The sequence below is a fragment of the Tiliqua scincoides genome, chromosome 8 (genome assembly GCF_035046505.1).
Source record: "Tiliqua scincoides isolate rTilSci1 chromosome 8, rTilSci1.hap2, whole genome shotgun sequence".
Lineage (NCBI taxonomy): Eukaryota > Metazoa > Chordata > Lepidosauria > Squamata > Scincidae > Tiliqua > Tiliqua scincoides.
In genome coordinates, this window is record NC_089828.1 from 33,735,588 (window position 1) to 33,760,996 (window position 25,409).

The following is a 25,409-nucleotide window of genomic DNA, read 5'->3' on the forward strand; positions in this document are numbered from 1 at the left end:
GTTTTTGCTGTCCTGGTAATCAGTTGGTGCTTTATACATATCTTTTGTGCATTGATTTATTGCTCTCCTGAACATTTTTGGTATGCAAAAAGGGGGGGGAGACCCCCTTTGTATGACACTTGTAACAAGGGAAAATGAGTGGAACTGAACAAAGGAAAAATGCTGCTGGGTCAATTGATTAATGCATACTGAACTCATAACCCTACTGAAATTACAATCCTATGAGCACTGATTTGGCTTTTTCTATGGATGGGCAAAGAAAAGACAATATCCTGACTTTCTTGAGATCTGGCACCAGCTCATCTTTTGTGCAGAATTAAAATATCTCCCAGTTTTGCTTGGAAGTGAGCAGACTGTTCAGCAAGGAAATTGTAAGATACATTCCAGAACATGGGGAAAAAGGCAGGAAAAGAGGAGGGGAGCAAAGGGTCCCCAGCTCTTTGGGGAGCAAGCTACTCATATTGCAGACTCTTCTTTTTCATCCCTAAAGCCCTTAGGGCAGTGTTTCAGATGCCCCTGACCACTGAGCCACACTCCCCCCCACCAAAAACTGAAACTGAAGCTCAAATGCTTGAGATGGAAGATGGAAAGCCACATCTGCCTGAGTCGCTGCCTCACAAACAGATGTAATGGGCAACCACTTCCAAGGGCAGACTGTTCTGCTGCACCTCTGCATTGATAATGAAATAATTGAAAGATCCAGTCAGTTGGACACAGTCAAAGTAACCATCCCTGGTATAAACTTATTGGAAGAAGGCAAACTCAGAACAGGGACTCATACAAGCACATGCTGGGCAACCTCTTCTGGGGAAAGAGGATTCTGCCCTCACAGGAGCCTTTTTGCTCATTTCTTGTGGCACTTCAGTTGGGGAATTGGTGTGTTTGGGAGAAAGCCAAAAAGCCAGGCACTAGGGCCCCGCATGCACCAGGCAGAGGCATTTTATGGACTCAACCTGTCTGTCGGAGCAGGTGGATCTCATTAGCCCACATGCAAGGGGATGAAAGGAGAAAAGGGGGTGGGAGAGAACGGGGGTGGGGGCAGGAAATCATGCAAGGAGGGAACTCAGTAGGAGGGGGAAAGAGGGCATACATGCTCCTCGAAAACAGATCCTACTTCAAGGCAGAGAACAGTCAGCTTAAGAATACTTGTTCATTCTGCAAATACATCTTTGTTATATGAAAGTAAGAGGCTGCTTTATACCGAATGAGACCATTTGCTCATTGGTCCCTTTTGTTGTCCATTCATTGGTCTCAGTCTTTCAGGTGTGGGGGAGGGAGGAGGTAGTTCCTAGCCCTCTCTGAAGACGGCAGGGACTGAATGTGGAACCGATTGCTCTACCCACCGAACCATGGCCTGGCCCCAATCTTTTGTCCTGTGAATTTCTTCTGAGCCTTTCTGTCACCGTGACTAGCCCTGGGCTTTCCTACGGATGCGCCAGCAGCCGGAAATGGAGTTACATCCATGCTCCACGGGCAGCACTTCTTGTAGCGTCCAAAAGGGAACAAACCCCAGCTGACCGAAAGGATCTGTCTTGTGCCAGTTCCTTTTTCATCCACATAATGGAACTTGTACCCTGCCTTTCCAACCTCAAAATGGAGCTGACTCAAGGTAGCTTTTATGTAAAATGCACAATAGCCAACATCAAATCTTAAAAATTCAAATTTGGTTGTCACATTCTAGTACTAGATCTCTCTGCCATACCTTGCTAACATGCTCACCCAATTTAGAACTATAACTTAAGAGTGTGCATTAAGTCTGGTTGCTTGTCATAGGCTTCTGCTCTGAAACGGCTCAACAAACTGATCAGGATTTTATTTTTTTAAGCCAGCATGAAAAACCCAAACACTTAAAAACTAAGCATTCTAAGATGTGTCAAACCAGTGACTGCTGCACCCTTCCTGAAGCCTTAATAAGGTGGAAGCCATAGCAAAACTTGTGTGTATATGTACATGTGCACACATGTGAACACATATTGAAATTCAATGGCAGACATAGGAGGATCCGGATTCAACTTCCAGAGAACCTCAGTTTTCATATGAACACACATCCACGCACAAAGATTCTAGTCCTCATGGGTAAGATATGATAAAAATGTGCTGAGATCTCAGTGTGGTGACTGAATGCTTTTTCCTGGAGTTTGGTGGAAGGACTTTTTTCCCCTGCCAAGCTTCCTGGGTGGGTGGTTGGGGACTAATCCAGAATTATGCAAAAACTCAATCTGCAAAAAGCATAAGCAGGTAGAGGTAGAATTTTAATTTTAAGCATGGAACACACAACACCCTGATCACTGGGCTCCCATTATCCTCAAGAGCCTCCATAAGAAAAAAAGAGAAAACAAAACATCCCCTACACCAAAGCCCTCTCCTTTGCCCCTACCATTCTGCTCTGGAGAGAAGAGAAAGCCACATGCTCAGTTCTCTAACAGGTCTCCATTCCTGGAATTCCTTTCCGTCAATGAATGCCAGATGTCTGGATTTGGAACATGGAGTTTAAGGAAGGCAAGGAACGATCACCTCCACTCCACCCCATAATAAGCAGAGCGGGTTCAGAGGAGTTGGGAGGAGTGGCTCTTTTAAGAAGCAGCTGTCTCTCCATCCCTCTCTTCTCCTGAATCAGTCCTGCAAAGCCCCCAATCCGGCAGGTGGAAAAAAAACAAAAGGAGCCTTTGCACCGGGCCATTTATGCCTAGTTTTGGTCTCGTGAGCAAAATGGCCGCCACCAAATCTTAAACTATTTTTGTTGTATACTGGGGTTTGCTGAAATGGATGGAGGGATATCCACCCGCCCCTCCTGAATGGGGCTCCTCTCCTTTTTGGGGGGAGGGTGAAACCCTCCTACATGCCTCTCTCAAGACACCCACCCAGGTGAAGGCTTATTGACAATCTGCACCAGAGTACCATGGTGCTTGTGCCTGTGATACAGAGAATGTGACAACTCAAAAGATAGAAGAGAGCCATCTGCTCCAGCATCCTGTTCCCTACTGCAGCCAATCTGGTCCCTTCAGGAAAGTCCTGTAAGCAGGGCATGAAGGCAACAGCCCTCTCCTGCCATGGCTCCCCTGCAACTGGTATGCGGTGGCAGGCTGTCTCGGGACACGGAGATTCCACTGTGATCATGGCACGACAGACATGGGCACACCTATCCTCCTCCGATCAATTTGACCAGGGGCGCATAAACTTTTCGGTAGGAGGGCCACATCATCTCTCTGACACTGAGTTGGGGGCCGGAAAAAAGAATTAATTTACATTTCAAATTTTCATAAATTTACGTAAGTGAATATATTAGCGATGGAACTTATATGAATGAATGAATTCAAACCAGTTCATAAACACTTCAATGGAGGGAAAGGGGGAGGGAGGAAAAAATCTTACATACTAGTCCAAAGCACTATCCTGCAGCCTGTGCGCATGATCCCCCTGCAGCCTGATGCATGATCGGCTCCTGCAGCCTCTATAAAGGGAGGCAAGGGGAGCTCCGTTCCCTCCGTTCCTCTCTGGCCCTCCAAAGGCCTTTTAAAGCCTTAAAGCAGCACTTCTGGTTTGTCCAAAATCCAGAAGTGACCTTCTAAGGCCTCCCAGAGGGTTTAGAAGGTGTTCCGAGGGCTGGGGAGGCTGTGTGCAGCCTGCCCAGTCCTCAGAACACCCTCCAGAGGTGAGGCGAGCAGAGCTTCCCTCGCCTCCAAAGAAGTACAGGGCTTGCCCATGGGCCGGATGGAGGGGGCTTGCCTCGGGCCACATGAAGGCTCACCACTGGCTGCATCTGGCCTGCGGACTGGGGTTTGGGCACTCCTGAATTTGAGTAATCCCTTTATTAAGCTGGTGGCCCTCATCACCACACTCCCAAGGCAGTGCATTTTGTAAATTAAGACTGCACTGTGAAATAGGGGCCTGTCTTTTGCTGGTTCTGTATCTGCAGCCCACTTCACTGGCTAACCCTGCCTCCGAGCATTAGCAGAGAGGAAGGAAAACTTCGCTTTGTGAATGGCTGCTCAGTTCTTGGGTACCTGCTTGGTTCCCAGCTAGACTCTCCCAGAGGGCACTGTGCTGCATCTGAACATGCCAGGTGGCAGCATAGCTTAGAGGCCCCGGGAAGACAATACCTCCCCCCCATTTTCTTCTTTCATTCTGAGACCACACTATAGAGGGGGCACCAGTAGGAGGTCCTGAGTTGGAGTGGCAGCTCATTCCAGCCAATGTGCAGGATCCACATACCTATACTGCTGTCTGCTCCTCTCCTGCGAGGGTTGTTGGGATACGGGTAGTACTGAGATCCTCCCTTCACCCCCGTTGGGGAGAGCGTGCTGGGACTCGAAATCCCCATTTCGCTGGGCAGGAAGCCAGTCTGGAAAAAATGAAGAAAAACAACAACACTGCGCGTGAGAAGGAGGTGAGCCAACCCTGGGCGTGAAAACCCAACCCAGCCCTCGTGCTACCGCAGCCATTGAGAAATGCTGGGGGTTACACGTGCTCCAAAGCAGAGGTGTCAGACATTATCGCTGGGCACATGAGGAGACAAACCCATTCTGGACACCCTGCCTGGCTCATCGCAAGGCCTCTTGTACATCTGCAGAGAACAATTAAACAACAAGCTGTTCTAATGTTACAAAAAACAATGCTACATTTTTGTATAGGCTTCAAATTGCTCTGCTGACTAACCAATCCTTACAAATGGAGAGACGCAGGGAAAGAAGGGGAAAGCTTTCCCTGCCTCTTGTTTCTGGCAAAACAGAGGTAAATAGTGTCTGTACATGGAGGCTCCCTCTGGCTCTCATGACTAGGTGGAAGCAAAATAGAACTGCCAGATTCATAACCTTGTAAGGTAGGCCAGTACCAAGGATAATAATGATACACAATGTAAGAAGGGCCTTGCTCAATCAGCACTATCTAGTCCACCATTCCACTTCTGGTGGTGGCGTGGCCAGCTCGATGCTGCTGGAGGTTCCACTTAGTTACAATAGGAGCTATTTAAACTTCTATGTCCAGGAGCAGTTTACCTGAAAAGTACCAGATGATGGGAACAAAAAAAAAAGACAAGACACCAAGGGTAACCCGACACCTCCATACTCTGCTTTAGAGCATCCTACAGGCATTGGCCAATTGCTGTGGGACTCTGGATGCCATTAGCATTGAGGGAAGAGCTGCAGCTCAGTGGCAGGGTGTATATACATTTTCCATGCAGAAGGTCCCAGGACAAAATGGTTTGCAAACTATCATCCATAGTCATAAAGGTGCAGAAACTTATTCTCTAGGTATGCATTTATGAACAATCTCTCTCTCTCTCTCTCTCTCTCTCAAATGCACACAAGTATAGTACATACATATGATATTCCTAAGTGTGCTAAATAAACTAGCAGATCCTAAATCCTGGCTGCAACCTGGCTACTTGCTGCTAAAACACATGAGGGAAGAGAGGCCCCTTGATATAATCCAGCAGGGCCATTCTTATATTATAAACAAATATACATGCAATTATAGGGAAAAACCCAGCAAAATATAGTTCCATCAATGGATACTATCCAGAACATCTAAACAGAACCTGCATGTTCAGAGGCAGTCTACTTCCAAATATTAGTTCCTGAGAAACAAAAGAGCAGGGGAGGGCTGTTGCTTCCCCCTCTGCTTGTGGACTTCCAGGAGGCATCTGGTTGGCCATTGTCAGAAGCAGGATGCTAGAGCAGATGGAGCTTCTGCAAAGCAAGCTCTTCTGCAGCTATGTATCTCTCTTTACCTCCACTTCCTCTACCCTGGATTCGTACCCTACAGAATCTACCTAACAAGCTTGGCTCAAGCATCTCCCTGAAGGGCCACTCTATACCCATTGCAGACTCCCAGTTTAGTCCCTTCTATTACCCTCCCAACTATGCCTCCCTGTTCCCCCCTCCCCCGCAGGCAAGCAAATTAAAAAGGGGGAAAAAACCCTAAATGGTGATATTAAAATGTCGCAGGGCTGGTTGGCAGGTTTCCTGTTCTTATTTTAAAATTAAATCCACTCTGGCACCGAGTGTCGGCCCCGCACAGCTGTTTCAGAACGCATAAGGAAAACATCCTCTGTTCAGAGAAGGGTGTGTGTTGGAAATTACAGCAAAACTGGTCTAGATTTTTAAACAACATCCACTCATTCGCTCCTTTATTCTCAATAAAGTTTTTTTTTAAAGTTGCAACATTCACATGTGCTGGCGTGTCTCTTGCAAGGCACTGCCCAGTCAAGGTGGTGGTAGTGTGTGTGGGGGTGGGGAAAGAACGGACTCTCCAGGGGCGGAATCTGATTGCTCTGTACAAAATGGAGGACCTGGTTCCATGAGCAGCATTGCAGCTAAGAGAAGGAGCCGTAAACCAGATCAGTGAGTCCCTGGAGCAAATTTTGCATCTAGTTGTAAACAGAATCCTGGACCAAAGGGACATTTAATCTGATCTAGCAGGGCTCTTTGGTTATCATGGCTACAGTAGCCAAATGGAACTTCCACATCCAGTTGCAATCTACCTTGAACACCAGGTGCAGGGGGGCAAAATAGTAAGGTAAGGTCATCACCTTCACACCCTGCTTATGTGGGGGGCAAGAGATCCAGTGCATTGATTTGAATGGACAGAACTGTGCAATGTTAATGCTGAACAAACAACAGCATTTTAAGAGAGGATAAACAGCATGAACTTTCTTACCTGATTGAGTGCTGGCATGCCCGGGTCTCTTCCAAATGCGTAGTTATTTCTTTCAGTGCCTTTCCCTAAGAAGAGAGGGAAGATGTGAGAACAGTCCATGAACATCCCAGCACTGTGGAATTTGCAAAATTAAAAATGGGGTTTGACCAGGTCAGGGGTTGAATAGCAAACAAGAGGGGCCCTGCAGATGCTTTCCTGGAGCTTTCCAAGAAAGAGTGACATATGGGTATAACATGTTTTTATGTCTACAGATATAGTTACAGAGAGATTATTATTGCCCTGTGCAGACACCCACCCTATGCAGACACTGTATGCACAGAGTGGCAACAGCACTGCGTTTAACTTGCCAGGACTGATGCGTCTGCTGGCCATACTCCCACAGTATCCATGCATTTGGCATTTGCTTGTAATGGGTTTTACAGGTATATAAGCAGGGCTCCCAATTGCACAGAGGAGCCCCGTACGTGTGACGAGCTCCGTACAAACAAATACTGAACAATGTGGGATATTGCCTCACTTCCTCTGTACATTGATGTACGTATGGAACAGAAAACGTCTGCTACAGAGAAAGGCAGATAAACAGGACCACAGATAATGTGTCCTGTTCCAAAGAATCTGTTACACTCCAGTGTGACCAAGGAACAGGACCCGAGGTGGGGCTTCCCAAATGAAGAGGTGGGGCCAGGCAGATACCAGCAGGCCTGAATCTCAAAGACTGGTGTTGACAGGTTTAGCTTTCTAGCTCTTGATGGTATGACTCAATTTCTTCTCTTCATTTTCTCTAGCATTACTTGTATAGGGGATATACAAGATGTATAAGTTCTGGATTAAGAGATACTGCTGAGGTAGCCTCAAAATAGGTACATATTGCACATACAGAGCGTCCCTCATGCTCTAAGGCCCTTTGCGACACACAAGCTATACACACACATGCACCCCACCCATGACAATGCCTGAGCCGACCACCACCACAGGCATCCGACCAAGGCTGTGGCTTCATGGACATGCGCTTGGCAATGACATCATTGCTGAGTGACCCTGGAAGTTGGAACACCGGCCGTTCATCAGCTGGAAGCACTTCCAGCTGGGACGAGGGAGTGTGGAGGTGGGAGGGTTTAAAACAGAAGGGAGACGGAGGAACGATTGGAGCGGGAGACAGCTGGGAGAATGAGACATCGGAGACAGCAGAGTCCAGGGGAAAAAAGAAGCAGAAAGAGTGAAAGGAACTGAGAATAGGCGAGAGATGAGGGGAGAGCCAACAGAGAGGCCAGAGATACTATGCAAGTAAGATGCAGCAAAGAAAAGAGCGATGGAGAGGGATGTAGATAAAGAAAGACTGACAGGAGAATGAGGCAGCAGGGGGAGAGAAGTGAGGGACTGCGAGGGGGAGACAGGGTTCATCAATAGATGGGGACCCATGGAGAAAGCAAATCTGAGGTTGTGCTGACCCAGCCCCTAGGGGGCAGAGGAGATGGAGGCCGAGGCAAGAGGTAGGCTGGAGGCAGGGGGAAGGGTCCCCACCTGATCCAGCTTTAGTCAGGACTCTGGTATGAAGCAACATCCAGGAAGGGCAAGTTGATGGTGCCCTGAAGAACCTTTCCTCTTTCTTGTAAAGCCCTGCTCGTAAATAAACTGTCCACATGAAGCAGACTGTCCTTGTCCTCCTTTTTTCGGCTCTCCCCCTCATTTTCCCAGCCCCTACAATGAGGAGCTAATCTCTGGGAGGAGGTAGAGAGGGGTACTACACCTATGTGACAACAGCCACTTTGTGAGCTGCACACAATGTAAATTTCCTGGATGTCTGCATGAGCTTATTCCGCACAAGAAGACGCTGCTACACATTTTGCTTGGAGACCTCTTTGTGGCCTAGAGGTGCAGAACATTTCCCTTTGAAGGCACACTCAACAATTCATTCTCTGACTAAGTAGTTACAGTGTATGTGGGTTGCGCACTCCTGACCATGGGTGGAAGAGAAGCGGGTTACACCCAAGCGCTGCTGGCCCCCCTTCAGAAATTTAACTTCTAGAGACTCCAGGCGAGGGAAGCAGAAACTGCAAGGTCTCTGGTTAGTTTCTGTTTGTGCACATACTGACCAATTTTTTTCCAAAGAATCTCCTACATCTAATAAGCAACAATCAGGTCTATTACCGGGATGTAGGGACCAGAAAATGTCTTAGGTAAATCAAGAGAGCTGAAAGAGATGCTTCTACCTTAATGCTATAAACATTTACCACCTTCCCTTAAATACCTTGTTCCCATGTCTTACTTTATATACAATACATTATATACTACCACAATTATATTCCACATGTCCCTCAAGGAACTCACACAGTTCTTCCTTTCCCCTCTCCCTGCATCCTCCAACTAGCCTGAGAGGTGGACGAGGCTTAGAGGGAAAGAATGATTGATGGTAACCTAGTGGTTGATCAGGGATTCGAACACAGGTCTCTCCGACAATCTGGGCATTACACCGCACTCTCCCAACAGCTTGCTGGATCAATACAAAAGGTCCACCTTGTTCAACAGTCTGTTTTTATCTGCAGCCAGCCCACTGGGAAGCTCATAAGCAAGGCATAAAGACGGTGGCCTTCTCCTGCTCTCTGCCCTGCTGGTAGATTGCTTCTTTACATGGAGGTTCCGCCTTGAATAATAGCCCTTGATAGACTTGTGATGACTTCCTTTTCTAGAAAAGATGTTCCAAACATCCCTGCTCATTTGGGTCTCCTTTTTCTGTACCTCTCCACAGCTCTATGGACTCCTTTTCAAAGCACGGACTAGCAAGCACTTGAAGGCCAGGCTTGCGGGATTCAGCAAAAACAAGTCTCCGAGTTGCACCTTGGATCAAATCGAGCCCCCGGTCAATGCTGAGCTCTCCCACTCTGAAATGACACTCCCAGCAGTGTGGGCCTGTCACAATGTCTCAACTCACTACCAAGACACGTTGCAGCGGGCTCAGAGCTGCTGGAGGTGCATTGGAAGCCATGCCCTCCCATTCCGTGACAGAAGGACGTTTTGCCGCCCACATCCCCGGTTTACTCGAGCGGCTTAGTGTTAAGTAAACATGAGGTCAGAGGGGTGGCAGGGCAAAATCTTTTAACTGACCTAATTTTTTTAAGCGGTTTAGAGTTAAAATTTGCTGCACACACACCCACCAACCCACCCACCTTCTCCCCCCTAGCTTCTTCTTACAGAAATAGCACCAACTCATTATGTCACTAGGCTGATCAGGTCTCAACTGGGGGTAGGGGGGAGAGATGACATTGTTCTAGAAACCTCTGCTGGGTACGAGAAAGACAAGTTCTTCGTGCTTGCAAGAATAGGTTCACCTATGCTGCCGCACATGATGGCGCTGAGTAACCCTTACACAACTGGGATAGCGCACTGGCAGGATGAGCGGAGGGGGGGACCTTTCCTAGTCTTATAAGCCTCCATTCTTGGGGAGATAAGCACTTGCTGGAGCAGGTACAAGCACTGGGATCAGAGAGATCATAATTAAGTCTGTTATTAAAACACACACATACCTGACAACTCCAATTTAATAGTTTTTTAAAAATACACACTCTCACACTGACTGGTAGGAGTTCTCCAAAGACAAGAAAGAGGAGAAAAGGAGATCTATGAGACACTGTAAAGGAATCCCAGCTGTAAAGGGTAGCAAAAAAGAAAAGAATCATTTGAAGGAGCACTGTGAAGCAAGACTGTATGAGTAAGGTACTGGGGTCTCAGATACCCCATCGGATCCAACACTGAGAATCACAACAGACCCCAGAAACCACCCTTGTAGTGCTATATTCTTTTATTTGAAAGCAAGAAGGCTCAGTGAGGACAACAGCTCAGCATACAAGCTTAGAAGGCCCCAGGTTTAATCCCAAGCATCTCTAGGTAGGAGTGGGACAGAGAACCCTACCTGAAACCCTGAAGTGAGGCTGCTAGTGCAGATAGCATTAAACCAGAAATAATCCATAGTCTGACTTGATAAAAGGCAACTTTCTATGTTCCCCATGGTTTTACTTGGGGGCAAGACATGACATATAAGCACTGCAGACATGAACCATGGTTGACAAACTCCTTTCAAACTCCAGTTTTCCACCCAGGCTTGTGACTGATCCTTAACTTCTGAAAATCTATAACCACAGTTAAGGAGAACAAACCACAGTTAAGTATTAAGTCGACACAAGGACACAAAGACAAGAAGCGACATCCTAGATCCAATAATTCTATTAGGTATTCAATTCCTGGCCAAGGAGAGGGTGGGGTGGAGAAAAGAGGAGAGATAAGTCACAGAGATTAAAGGGGAGAGGGGGAGACATGTTTTAAAGAGTGGGAAAGGGAGGGGGAGAGAAGCACAGTGAACCGATTAAAAGCATTGTCCGAAGAGCTTGCCAGTCACAATGCTGGCTAGATTAGCTAGCCCAGCCCTGAAAAGGAGTTAATTGCTAGAAATAATTACTTGAAAAGAGATCGGCATAGGCTTATCAGTTTCCTTGCTAGTTAAAACAATTCCCACCCACCCTGTTTCGCTCCCCCCCCCAACCAACTAATTCACAGCCACTCAGAATGTCGCTGGTATAGGGAGGAAACTACTGAAATAATAGAAAATATTCCAACAGTAAGATTATATTTATTTATTCTCTCTCTCTCTCTTATTGGATTAATCAATGAATTTGCATTACCAATATTGTGCTAACAAGGTCTTCACAATAAACTTGCACATGCATATGCACACCCTCTCTCTGCTCCATCTCTCCCTCCTATAAATACTCTTCCCAGCCATCTCTCCCCCAACTCCTTTCCACAGGCTTTGGAAGGATTAGTGCGCTTTATGGAGCACAGTAACAAAGTCAATAAGACTGGGCCAGGGTGGGGTGGGGGCTGGGGAAGGACAGGATTCAGGGTGTCGCTCTAGCTCCTCTCAATCACGAACGCGCCTTGTCATGCAGTGAAGGTACCATCAGCTGCAGGGTCTTGCCTCCTCAGCTCTTTTTTGGTGGTTAAAAACGAGCACGCGCATTTCTAGCCCTTATGGAGGTGAAGGCGCGCTTGGGACCGCATGTGCACTGCCCAAGGCGATTCGGCATTAGCATGCCAAAAATGTACAGAATGAGCCACCGGGCGCAGAGTTCAGCTTTCTGAGAGTTTGTGTTTGGTTTTTGAAATGAAAGTGAAGACAGAGCAAGCATCTTGTCAAGTTGCAAAGATGTGCTTGAAAAAGTTGGCAGGCAGCTCCAGCTTGACATCTCAAAAGCCCAGCTGGGGGAGGGAGCAGCAGCTTTGATGGCCATGTAGCTCCTTCCCCTCTGCGCCCATAACTCAGGAACCCAGTATTGCCCAAAATGGGGAAAGCCTGTAGAATATGTTATGTCAAATGTAGTCCCCCACATGTAGTCCCCCACATTCACCAGGTGGCAGGCCCACTAACACCACCACTCTGAACTAAAAAAAAAAAAGGAAAAGAACAACTCTGAAGGAGATGTGTGGAGGGGTACCTGAGATGCTCTAGCTGACCACTCTACACTCCTCTCCTCCACACATCCTCTTCTGAGATATTCTCCTCTTCCTCTTTGAATCCACGGAGCAAGAAGAAGAGGAAAGATGTAAGGAAGCGGGCAGAGAAAGGAGTCCCAGCCATTCCTGTACCTGAGACGAATAATGTCTTTTGTTGTCCGTCCAAGTCAACAAAATGCTGCAAAGTTGCAGAAATTTATACACCATTTCATGTGTGTGCACAGAGCCTGAACCTGCCACTTTGCTAGAGTACTGTTTATGATTGGAGCAGGTGACAAGAATGTGGTAAAGGTCAGCTGAGCACTGAGGAGCAACACTAACATGGAAGTGGCAGCGGGTGGTGGTGGCATCTGGCCAGCCAGCCTCTGAAGAGGGAGCTACTCAGTCCTGCTACAGAAGCCACAAGATATTCTCTTCCTCTGGAGAGAGGCTGTTCACAAAGGCCTCCTCATGTGCAAGACAGGCAGTATGTCCGAGAGCCATGTATAAATGGCTGGGGAAAGAGCTCTACAACACTCTTGAGTTTGGAGAGGGAGCCTTGGCGAAGGAACCCAGTGGCTACAACCCCCTTTCTGCCAAGGGGACAAAAAGGATCCCCACCCCATTCCTTGCCCATTTACTGAACCTCATTCAGTATTTTTGCTCTGGGGCTGTGCCAGGAGGCAAACATTTCAGATCAGTAATGTTTCCATGCAAAACACAGCACTCACCTACTATTCCAGATCCCAGGAATGGTGATGAAGATATGCTGTTGTGAGATGGCAGGTCCCTGTGTTCGCTGTAGTGCGAGCCGTCACCATACCCCTGCTGAAGGAATTATATGTAAAAGTTCACAATTGTATTTCAACGTTGACACACGAGACATCAACAGGCCCCCGTGTCTTCTCAATGTCAGCTCAGGCTGACTCTTGGTCAATGGAGCAACCATTTCCTAAGTCGAGGCATGTCTTTTCTATTCAGCATGGGTTAAGCTTGGTCTCATAAACGGCCTTATACAAAACAAAAAAATGTGTTTTGGGATCCCTTTGGAAGCTTCTTATCACCACTCATTTTGCTGCTGGAAGTTTTAGCCAGACCCACTATTTTTATGGGAAATCTATCAGTGGGTCATTGAGGTAAGAATGAAACCAACTTATAAAGAGGTTTCACAAGTACAAAACACTAATGACCAACAGCAAGGCTGTTTCTTTCATCCCTTTCAGGTGGGCTTCCCAGAGACATCTGGCTAGTCACTGGGGGAAACAAGATACTAGCCTATAGAAGATGGACTTGTGGCCTGATTGAGAAGGGTTCTTCTTATGTACTATATATCAATGGCCACTATACAGAATAACTAAACAGAGCTATTCAATGCTTAGCAGCGGTTTACCTCCAATTATTAAACACTGGGGTAAACACCAGTAATATGGGATGAATGTTGGCTTTGTGCCTTATTTGTACATTTTCTGGAAGCATCTACATGGAGCTGTTGCGAACAGTACAAGATGGGAGAGCTGGCTTTCAGGAAATGAAGGTTTTCAGCCCAGTGAGAGAAACTGAAGGAGGGGAAGCCTCGTTTCCACCCACTAAGTTTCTGGGGTGCCCTTCCCAATCATTACTCAAGACAGTGGCATCACTAGGGAGGTGCAGATTGCACCAAGTGATGCACTCAAGGGTGGTGACCAAAATTGTGAAAATCTTCGTATTTTTGAATAATACCATCATGTTACATATCATTTGACGTGTAATTTAATGCAGAATGTAATGAAACAAACCATGTTGAAATACTTGTATTCTATCAAATGTTATGGCCAAATAACCAGAAAAAGGAAACATAACTGCCTTATGTAACAAAAAGGGGATTTCCTTAACTCTAAACAAACCAATGAGACTGATTGTTTCAAGACCAATGAGGTGTTACTATGACACAGCAGGGAACCAATAATGTGTACGTGTGAGTCAGTTCTCATTTCCATGGATCAGAGCTAATGCTAGAACACTTTTTTAGTTGTGAGAGCGCCATCAAGTTGGCCACTGGTGTTTTTTAAATTTTTCTGTGTTACTGATTTGTTGAGTGACCTGTACTGTTACATATTAAAATGAAATAAATAAAGTTAATGGGGGCAAAACCGATCCCAATGATGCCACTGCATTTAGGCTGTGCACATGATATCGTAATTTATTCTGTATGGTCTGGTATGGGAAGCGGTCCATTACAGGGGTGACACAATGAACTCTCGCACCTAGTGATGCAAAACCCTAGTAATGCCTCTGACTCAAGACACAGATATAAGCATAAATATGGCATTTTGTTGTGTTGCCAGTTTCAGCTTTGGTCCTTACCCTGACTTGGTCAAACGTAGAGTTATTTTGATCTCCTGTTCCCCAGGAACCCGGCCGCTCATCCAAAGCTGCTGAAAAAACAACCCAGGGAGACACAAAAAGAAGGATTCACTTTTATCAACAAGACCTTCAAAAACAAAACCAGCAAAGTTAACTCTTCCCATAAAAATAAAAAATATTTGGATGAACACTCAAACTAAAGCAACTCTTTCCTGTTGTCCAGCATCAATGAAAGATTTGGATCCGCAAAGGCCCCAATGATATGTTCAGCAAAAGCACACAATGCAAAACTTTGTTAGGATTGTACCGCCTCAGCTGAGGATTGCTACCTCAGAGATTTAATTCCTGGAGGGGGGGGGAATGAACTCAACTGGGGACAGGGATCGGAAAAGATGGGTCATCCATGCTAACTAGTAGCCACTGGGACATAACCCCCCAAGCATGCGCAGAGTGCTTTTCTGCTGCAAAGAGAAGAATCTCTGACTCATCCAGGTGTGCGCTGGAATTTGATGGCAGAGGGCAAGATGGCAAGCAAGTCCCAATCGCAGGGTTGATAGAGTCTCAGAAACACAAGCGGGTTACAAAAGTCTCCCATTACAATCTGCAGATCAAGACTTTCACACCCATGCACCTTTGTCTGCACAAGTGTGCATATGAGTAATTTTTTTAAAAAGCTTATTATTATGGGACACACACCATGGCCGCCTCTCTCCTCCGCTCCCCTTACTGTTCATTTAACCAGAAACTTCTTTAATTGCACGCCTCCATTCCAAAGCCTTTTGTGTTAATCATTTCCCCGGAGAATTGGTGTTTAATTGCTGTCTAATTTGCATAATTATGCATATTAATCTCCACACCTAATGAATATTCATAACTCTCATTTAGATTTTGTTTTCTAATCAAAAAATTTTCCAATGTGATTACTTTGCGGAATTGAGGGTGGTGGAGGAACAGGAGCTAATGCAACTCTGGGTACTACAGAAGGTAGAAAAACAGCTCCCCGCGTCTTCCACCCCTGACAATAACTTTTGCTTTGCTAATGCATTTCCCGCCCCCCACCCTCTCCTTCTAAAACAATTCATCTGCATTTCCTGAAAACAAAACAGAAAATCCCCAAACCCAGGAATGGAAAATTAAAAAGGGAGATAAAGGCAACAGATTCCAGAAGTGCTTGCAAATTATTGATTATTTATATGCCACTATCACAGTGTACATGGGGCCCAGGCCCAGCATCAGCACATGGCACCCTTGGGAAATTGCCAGCCACACCAACTTGGCAAGGCCCAATGCTAATGCCTGTCCTCAGACCCCCCCCCCCCACCTCCAGGGAGAACTGGGCCTGGCTGCCATTTGGTTGGTGACTGCTATTACCCCCCCCCCCCAAAAAAAATCTCTGACATTGCACCATAGGGAACAAATGTCACCCACTTGTCCTAGAATACTGTGGGTGGGGGCGGGAAGCCGTCTGTGAAGGCTGTCATTTTTTTCCCCATGATGTCCTAAAACAGGGGTGCTCAATAGGTGGATCGCGATCTACCGGTAGATCGCGAGGCAAAATGAGTAGATCGCGGAGTGCAGACCCCCCCCCTCAGGTGCCTCTGGGAGGAAACGCCGGGAGTAAGGCCCATTGTACTCAATGGGGCTTACTCCCAGGTAAGTGTGGCTAGGATTGCAGCCTCACAGCCTAATCCTAGGCATGTCTACTCAGGAGTAAGTCCTGTTATACTCAGTGGGGCTCAAGGTACACCAACATACATTGTACACATAAATGTTATATGTTATGATGGCGCGAACATTGTAAAAAAAAAACTCTGGTAGATCTCCGGGCCTTGCTGGGTTTCAAAGTAGCTCTCGAGCCAAAAAAGTGTGAGCACCCCTGTCCTAAAATGACATGCTGGGGGCATTGTGGGAAAGAATGGGGACTGTAGCTGCCAAGAGGAGCAAGGAAGACTTTAAGGAGGAGGGGCGTCCCAGGTGGACACCTTGCTGACGCCCCCCCCAAGCTAGATATGACCCTGCATGGAGCTTCTATGCAGATACCTTCTGTCAGCAAAGTAAGAAACAAGTCTCTGCCCCAGAGACTTGCAATCTAAATTCAAGCAGAGTAGGAAAATAGCAGCAGCAGGAAGAGAGAGAGAGAGAGAGAAGGGAGGCATGAACGGGAACAAAAATTCCATAGTTATGTATTCTTGAGCACTAGTCACAATACAGGTAGCTTTGTGATGCTGACACATGAAATCTCCAAAAATGTATTCATCTCCTGCCTAAACCAGTGCCTGAGAGAATGGGAGCTGTTGTAAAAATCAAAGCATTAAAATAGTCCTTTAAAGCAACAATAAAGCAACTTTTAAAAAATGGGCAAGGTTTTTTTTTGGGGGGGGGTTTAAGAATCCTATGGCAGTCACCATTTCAGTCACAAACATTCTTAGGGTGCAATCCTAGAAGTGTCCCGGGAGTGTCACAAAACTACTATAAAGCACTTTTGTGCCACTCGTTAGGGAGACAGGCCAGCACCCCAGGGAGAGAGTGAATTGCGTTGGCCAAGCTCAGCCTATGCAGAGGTCGGGGGAGGGGTATGGGGAGGGGAGGGAGGAGGCGGGAAGGAGGTGTTTCAGAGTGGGAAAGCGTGAGCGGCAGGCACGACCATGGGCAGGCAGGAAATGGGAGATGGGGCCAGGACCCAGCAGTTATTCTGGATTCAGACCCTGTTCCCGAACAGCCCAGGGCAGTCCTAGGCTTATCAGGTGGCACAGATCCAAGTAGACCCATTGGGGCCGCTGCAGTGCGACACAGGGTAAGGAGAAACATTCCCTCTTGCCTTGGGCTGTGCCACTTTTGGCCCCAAACCTGCGCTGGATGCAGCACAGGTCTGCTGGTTTGCCTGCTTCCAGCGCAAATTAGGATTGTCTTTTCGTTAGAGTAGACAAACATGACTTTCAACATTCTGCAACAAAGCAAATGCTGGAGTTCCCCAACTTCTGCTTAAAGAACAAGCTATTTAAACGGTGAAATGAGACCAGACGTGGGCAAAGTAACACCCTGGGGTCCGATCTGGCTCCTTAGAACGTCTAACCTGCCCCCTGTCAATGGCGAACAATGTGAGCCTCAGACCCTTCTCCTGTGCTCATACACAGTGATGCTGGAGCTGTCCACCCAATCTAGCAATCTTGCTCCCAGACAACAGAGTGTTGGTGCATGAGCACAAGGATAGAGGGTGCAAAAAATGTGTCACCTGTCTGGGAGTAGTGTAGGTCTAAAAGAACTGGCTGTAAAGGGGGGGGGAATGTGTTATTTTCTTCTTCCAAATCAAAAATTAACCCTGAAAAGTAGAAAAGTGAATGTGTGTTGAAAAAAAAAAGAATGGAATGCTAAATACATTCTATGCATTTGACAGACCTGAAATAAAAATTATAATGGTAATTGTAACAGTGAGCATGCATTGCAGCCCTCTGGACAATTCCCGTATCTCAATGTGGCCCTTGGGCCAAAACATTTGCTCTGAACTAGACGCTACTTTCAGTACACAATGGGGACTAGTAGGCTTGTTCAGCAAATAACAAATGTTTGTAAACAGCAAATATTTACTGAATAAACAACTGGACCGGAATCCCTACAGAGCAGAGTTTCATCACAGGGAGGCTTTAATGTTCTGGATTTCCCCCCCCCCCAGTTGCTCTCTGCCCCCAGTAAACAGTAACCACAGAAGGGGAAAAGAGGGGTGGCAATCCCACTACTATTTACTGAACTGAGAAAAGTAAGCATGCCAGCCCCAAACACACGCTTCATGTAAAATCTAGTTTCACCCTAAAAGACTGGCTGTACAAGGTGGAAAAATATGGGGCAGCAGGTTGGGAGAGGGGGACTCTGTAATGGCTTGGTTCCTATGTTGCATGAGAACCAAGACAGCCAGGCCGGCTGGTTCAACAAGGGGGGGGGGAGCGCTAAGCAACTGCCGAACTCCTCCAACCTCTGATGCTAGACATGCAAACTCTTCTGCTGTTGACATTAATATACCCAAAGCAGGGAGCTGGCCAGTGGGTGCTAAAAGAAAATGCACTTTCATTGTTGCCTCACTGCAAATCTGACCCTTCTCTCCTTGCCAGAAAGCAAATTCGTTCTTCCACTTAATGATACAAAATGCAGATTTTGGTCATGCACTAGTGCCTCGTGTAGGTGGGTCCCCAGGCCTGAGGAGTGGGGCCTGGGAACAGAAGGGTGGGGCTTGTGAGATCAGGGGGTAGATCCAGTCTGCTTGGCATTTAAAAAATGAAGAAAGCTCTCCAGAGCAGAATGACTGCCTTCTTTCCCAGGTGTTTTCAGAGATATATCACCAGTGGCTGTCTCCCTGTCAGCCTCTTAAATCACTTTTTCCTACAGGAAGTGGGGGGGGGGAGAGAGAGAGAGATCTCAAGACTAGGAGAAGAATATGACAGAAAACCACATCCTAATATTTTCAATGAGAGACAAATGGGGAGGGACTGAAGGTGGATCCTGAGGAAAACAGTTTGGTGGCCCAACTCCCCAAGAGAGTTCCCTCTTCCTATGGGAGCCACTCAAGGTTGTAGGGTGGGGGGGAGGAAACGGGTGGGCCCCAGCATGGCTCCACCTCCAGCAGTGCATTGGTTCCTCTTGATGTGGTTTGGATATAATTCCAGATCGGGTCTGAGACGATGAATGGGCAAAGCCAGACCCTGGCTCGACCCTGGCTCCCCAGTTGATTCTCCTGTGGACCTACTCCATGCGCTTAGGCCAGCACCGGTTTTGGTCACGTCTGGACTTGCACGTCAACTCCCCATGTCCTCAAATGCCCTATGGAAGGGTCTGCAAAAAATCCTTTGCAAACACCTGAATGTACTGAAAATATTTGCACGCTATCTTATATTTATTCTCCCTCTCTCAAAACACAGAGACTCTCTCTCTCTCTGGTAAAGAGAGACCACAACAAAAATATGGCATTTTCTCTGTGCCAAACCTCTAAGCAAAATGCTCATCCCCCCATCTCGGATGGACAAAAATAGGGTCCCTATGGCTCCCAACCCAGCTTCACCCGTCTCTGTTCCATTAATAGAGTTATTAAAATTGGGGCGGGGAGGGGGAGAAATAGAAACCCCACAGATTAATTATGCATTTTAATAACCCTGATCATGAATATTCATAAAGCATCTCGAGCTCATGTTCTAATTAAAATGTACTAATAGTATAAGATGTAACTGTCAGGAAGAAAGAGAGAAAGCGAGTGGTTTTTTCCCCCGTCGTTTAAAGATTGTGCATGTGTGTGCTGGAGCACACACATGCACAAAAGAAGCCCATTTCAGTCAGGTGCTCCCAGCATATCAGGTAAAAATTATTTGTCCAAATTCAGCTTTAAGGGCACAGGGGCTGAGTAAATGAGAAAAGAGACGATCTGTCCGGATATCATGAATCGGGGGGGGAGGGGGCCTTACAAATAAAAAGGGGGAAGTGCGTGTGACTCTTTCAAAATATTTGCTCCCACAGAAAGAGGATCAGGGCTGCATGCAAACTATAGGTTGCGAGAACACATACTTCACGTAGTATTGACTGCAGGATGCAGCTTCCTGCACAGCTCCACTTTTGTTGGAATTCCATTTTCAAAAAAACCAAAGAACTAGTTAATAGAATGTTGAAGATGCACTCAAAAGGAGGCTTGCAATGCCAGCCAATGTTTCCTGTGAGGGGACCGAATGAGACTAGCAAAATAAGACCAGAATCATGCAGGGTTAAGAAGGAATAAATGCAACCTCCCGCCCCGTAGCCTTTCAATGATCACTGCAGCACATTTGGATTTTAGTTGGGGGCCCCAGCAGCCAAACTCGGGTATCTCCAAGTTACGAGATAGCTTGCTGGAAGGGGGAGCCACTCTCGCATCAAGTCAAGGGGTCGCTGCCCATGAGTGTCAGCCAAGGCAGGTGGCCAAAGGTGGTAGTGCAGATACCGGGTGCTTGATCTTTGCCCCACCCATGCCAATTTGTGGGGGATTGTGGTAGAGCACCTGCTTAGAGCGCCTGCAGTGAGTTCCAAATTCAATGTTTAAGTAGGACTGGGAAAAACTCGGGTCTGTAGCCCTGAAGAGACACTGACGGTCAATGTACACAGTATTGAGCTAGATGGACCAATGGATTAAAAAAGTGGAACCTTCAGATAGTCATCAGGAGTTTCCATAGCTCGGTGGCAGAGAGCATGCTTTGTCTTACAGATGATCCCAGGTTCAATTATCTGGCTTCTCTGGTTAAAGGATCTTAAACAGTAGAGCTCGAAAGAAAACAAAAAACACTGGGAGAACTGCTGCCAGTCAGTGTAGATATTACTGGGCTAGATGGACTAACTGTTTGACTCAGCAGAATGCAGATTCATATGTTCATACATGCATCAGTGACTCAGCAGTCTGCCAGGTGGCCCAGAGTACAATGACGCGTCATTTTGCACTATAAACACACCAACCCTTGTTCCTGAGCCTCTGTCTTCAGGTCCTGGCTTCCTAGATGGGGGCCACACTGCTGCTCCCTCCAAGTGCCCCTAGGTCCTTGTGGGTGTGCACCTAATGTTGGCACACTGAACGTTGTGCACATGAATTTTATTAGTCTTGGGTCACTGTGGCAGATGCTTGGGATTCCAATTGTAGCATCCATCTGATTGTAAGATACACTATTGGTTTCCTGGGTTCCCATTTCTTTTTTTTTTCCTAAAAAAAAAAAAAAAGAAGGGGGCAGGGGAAAGAAGGACCGAGCCTGCACTGCAGTTATTTGATTTGAAGCGGAGGTGACAGAAGGCTGCCATGATAAACACTTCCATATTAAGCTGCTTTGGTGCCTAATCGGGCTGGCAATCAGCCTCAGAGAAGGAAACTCTGCTGAGTGAGATTTGGAAAATCAATAAAATTAGTTGACTGGTAATTAGCTTTAGTTCTTGTCCAGAGCGGAAGGTTGTCTTTCCAGACCCAACAAGAGAGGTGTCCAGTCAGACCTGCCATCAAGCATAAGGCGCTGTCAGTGTTTTTGGCAAAAGCAAATTAAGTCCCACTGTGGCAGTTCTGCGCCCACTCATTTGGGCACAAGCCCCCCATGGAGTTGAAACAGTGCCTGCTTATGAGCAAGTGCAGAGGATGTTGCACCCAGGAGGAAGAACTAACCCTTCTTTGACAATTGAGTGTTCTCATTGTTGTCTTGGATAAGGGAATGCAAAACGTGAGGGGGGAATTTATAGGGGATACATTGATGGGCAGGAGGGCAGAGTGTAATGTTCCTCACGCCCACCGATTCTCTCCATCAAAACAGCCTCTACCACCTGGAATTATTGCTGGTTTCAGAGCCTGGCTGGGCTCTGAAAAAATAATCCAATTAAACCAGCCTGCAACGAGGAATATTTTGCAGGAGAAAATCGGGGAGGGGGGGAAGGGGAGGATAACCCCCCCACCCATACAACAATTCTCTCTTTCAAGATCTCCTCGTTCAGTGTTTAACTGAAGGAAAATACAAGGTTGGGAACCCCAAACTTTCTTCATTGCATCCTGAATGAATAAGAAGTTCCTAGTGACAGTGGAGAGGGCAGAAAAGCAGCCCTGCTGGATCAGACCAAAGGTCCACCTAGCCCAACACACAGTGTCCCATAGTTGCCAACTAGATGCCTCAAAGAAGGCCATATGTGGGATGCAAAGGTGGCAAGTCAAAGTTGCTCCCCAGTGGTAGACTGCCTCTGAACATGGAGGCTTCATGCAGCCACCATAGCTTACAGCCACTGATAGCCAGGGACTTTAAGAGGGGGTTGGACGCAGTCATGAAAACCTATTGCCATCTCTTGCAGCAATGAAATCCGTAAGTTAATCAAACTGAGTTTGATCAAGAATGTTATTGTGTTTGCCCATAATCAACCGCAAATGACACTGGGTGTCAATGTCACTGGGTGACTCTGAATTCCAGTACTGTGGGGGGGGGGGGATTTTTCTGTCTATGGCAGCAATTTTCAGCCTCACAGTATACTGACAAGGCACTAAATTTGTCAAGGCACACCATCAGTTTTTTCACTACTGACAAGGCACACCACACTGACAGCAGGGGCTCGCAATCCCCAGTGGCCCTACTAACAAATGATCCTCCCCCAAACTCCTGTGGCACACCTGCAGACCATCCGTGGTACACCAGTGGCACAGTGGTTGAAAACGGACTCCACCTACCAGTCAAGTACCAGTCAGTTGTTTTTTTTTTTAAATCAAAACTGCAACTGCAGCCAAACAGAGCACAGACCCCAAAGTCTACATAGCATAAAGTGACTGCCATCTACAAAGACACAACTGGAGTGGAGTGCACCAGTGGGAGTGCACAAACCTGGAAAATTCCAGGTTCAGATTGTGCCTCCATCGTAAACCTCACAGCATGCCCTAAGGTCAGTTAAAATTTTCTCAGCCTCAGCCCTCCTGCCTGCAAAGGTAGGTAATGGCTTGTGCCTACCTTATAGGGGCATTGCCAGCACTGCTGAAACAACACATGGGGAGAGGAGATGAATATAAAGCAAAATGCTAGCAAAATGCCCGTTTTGATGGCCAAGGTGGTATCAGTGGAAAGGACTTATACATAGCAAGGCCCCCAGGAAAAAGGGGGTATAAGATCCCACCACCACAGTGTCTTTGTAGGTCAAGATCTAGCAAGCCCTTATCAAGAATGGTGAATGGATTTAGTCCAACTAACCTGAGTAGAGGGGTGCTCTATCAGTAGTGTAGATACAGGGAGGCACAGCTCTACGTTTCGCAGCATGCCTCAATGCGACTCTTCTGCTTTGTTCTTGCCACCAGAATGGCTCCAACGGTGAGGGGGAGGGGCAGCTTGCACAGCACACTGAGGCACCCAGCAAAACTTAGTGCTTTGTTCCCCCTTTAGCTACACTACTGTGGACTATGTTTCTTGGGGGTGAAGTTCATGTACTAGTCTGTGACTGTGCTCTACAGCAGAGTTTCTCAAACTCTGGGTTGGGACCCACTAGCTGGGTCGCGAGCCAATTTCAGGTGGGTCCCCATTCATTTCAGTATTTTATTTTTAATATGTTAGACTTGATGCTCCCATGGTATGTGGCTGCATTTGGGGAAATGTTACAGACCTGTACACTTAACAAGCTACTATGTTGTTACTAACTTTAACAATGTTAGTAAATGGGACTTACTCCTGGGTAAGAGTGGGTAGGATTGTTAAAAATTTTCCTGCTTGATGATGTCACTTCCAGTCATGACTTCTGGTGGGTCCTGACAGATTCTCAGGAAAAAGTGGGTCCCGGTGCTCAATGTGTGAGAACCACTGCTCTAGAGTCAATCCCCACCTGTTCAGCCACGCTCACTGGATATTCTCCACCTTGGTTCCTGTTTCTTGCATGCCATGCCAGAACCCTGGAAACTGGCTTACATATGCAAATACAAAATGATTCTGTATAATGTAGATCATGTTGTATTAAACTGTAATATATTCACACATAGGACATCACGGGTGCATTCAGATGCACACTCATGACAACGATTGGGGACAAATGAAATATTTCACATGTGCTTGTGGATTCAGAGGAAGCAAGCCCTCCATGTTAAGCATGGTGGTCGGTGTCATTTTGTGCCATTTTTGACAGGGAGAGGGCAAGGAGAGGGGGCACAAGGGGGTTATTTTGACCCCAAATTTTTCTTGCCATATGCTGTACTATAGAAGGCACAAAACAGACGTGCTCTCCTCCCAGGCTGGTTACAAGGATATCCATACATGCCCACTTGGTAAATACCACCAAGCTATTGTCCCCCTCCTCACCCACATGTTCATGCCTTTTGTTTCAGAGCAAGCAAACGTTTTACTGGCGCGTGGTAAAACTTCTGGCCCTAAACACATTCCTTCTAGGTCAACGATAATCAAAATTACTGCCTGTCGTCTCTAGTTTCCCCCCATGCTGAGCAGAAAAGGAGACATTACTTATCCCATAATCCTTTTCCTAGGGCAAAAGGAAGAGGATGCTGAAGGAAAGGACATTCTGGCCCAAACTCTCTGCCCTGGAGGACCGAAATCTTTCCTTGCAACTCCCAAACTATATTTTCCCTCCTGCTCCCTGGGGGCAAGTGCATGCAAGATACTGCAGATATTTACAATTGTCAGCTGTGGAAGAAGACACATAGTATTAGCACACAGGGAAGTCACAAACTGACTTCAGACTCTCCCGTGAGAGAGGTTTTGATAACTGTAGATGGTTTAGAGACAGAAAGGGGTGTCCCCCCTTTCCAATGACTGAGAAGAGAAGATTCAGCCCTGTGTAACAAAGAACAGAAAGACACACATGCGAACTGTTCATCTGGGGAGGCGTGAGGGAGTGGGGGGGGGGTTCCCAGAGAAAGCCAGAGGGGGAAGAAAATAAAACTCTTGTGCCCCAAACACTTCCCGGCAGCTGTAAAAACAAAAGGCCCAACGGTGAACAAACAAAGACTCCAAAAGGAACCGCGCCGAGAAATGGGGTGGGGGTGGGGTTTAAGCCAACACAATAAAATCAGATTAAAAGAGTACACACACACACACACACACACACTCGGCCCTGCAATGGGTGTGTGCATGTCTGTGACGGTGCATGTGGGATAGGGTGGGGCGTAGCGTCCTTTGCACACACCGCTTCTTTTGCAACCTGAGATGGCCACAGCACCAGAAGTTGTGAGAACTTGCTCTGCTCCACGAGGCCCATGATGGGCGAGAGGCTTTAGAAGTTAAATCACTTAAGTTTTGGGTGGGGAAAAGAGGGAGAGTAAAGAGATGCATCTCACCCACCCTCACCCCATCCCAAGCCAGACAGCCAGATATTGCTGACTGGTTTCGCCGCAAACATTCCAAAGCCAGATCCATTGAGGGATTAAACATTTTATCAATTAGATCAATCACTCTCGAAATGCTACCTCTGGCAGTTTG

The 25,409-nt window shown here is 46.9% G+C and overlaps 1 protein-coding gene across 15 annotated transcripts in view; it reads right to left on the bottom strand.

Moving 5' to 3' along the window:
• Window positions 1–25,409, bottom strand: part of TCF3 (transcription factor 3) — a 93,956-nt gene that overhangs the window by 33,412 nt on the left and 35,135 nt on the right. For 7 of the 15 annotated variants that reach the window (XM_066634940.1, XM_066634948.1, XM_066634947.1 and 4 more), the window contains exons 4-7: window positions 14,485–14,555; window positions 12,873–12,969; window positions 6,658–6,722; window positions 4,213–4,342 (exon numbers count right to left, since the gene is read on the bottom strand). In XM_066634940.1, coding sequence (XP_066491037.1) covers window positions 4,213–4,342; window positions 6,658–6,722; window positions 12,873–12,969; window positions 14,485–14,555 — 363 coding nt within the window. The remainder of the gene's footprint in view (window positions 1–4,212; window positions 4,343–6,657; window positions 6,723–12,872; window positions 12,970–14,484; window positions 14,556–25,409) is intronic. The other 8 variants (XM_066634952.1, XM_066634951.1, XM_066634949.1 and 5 more) reach the window with 3 other exon arrangements.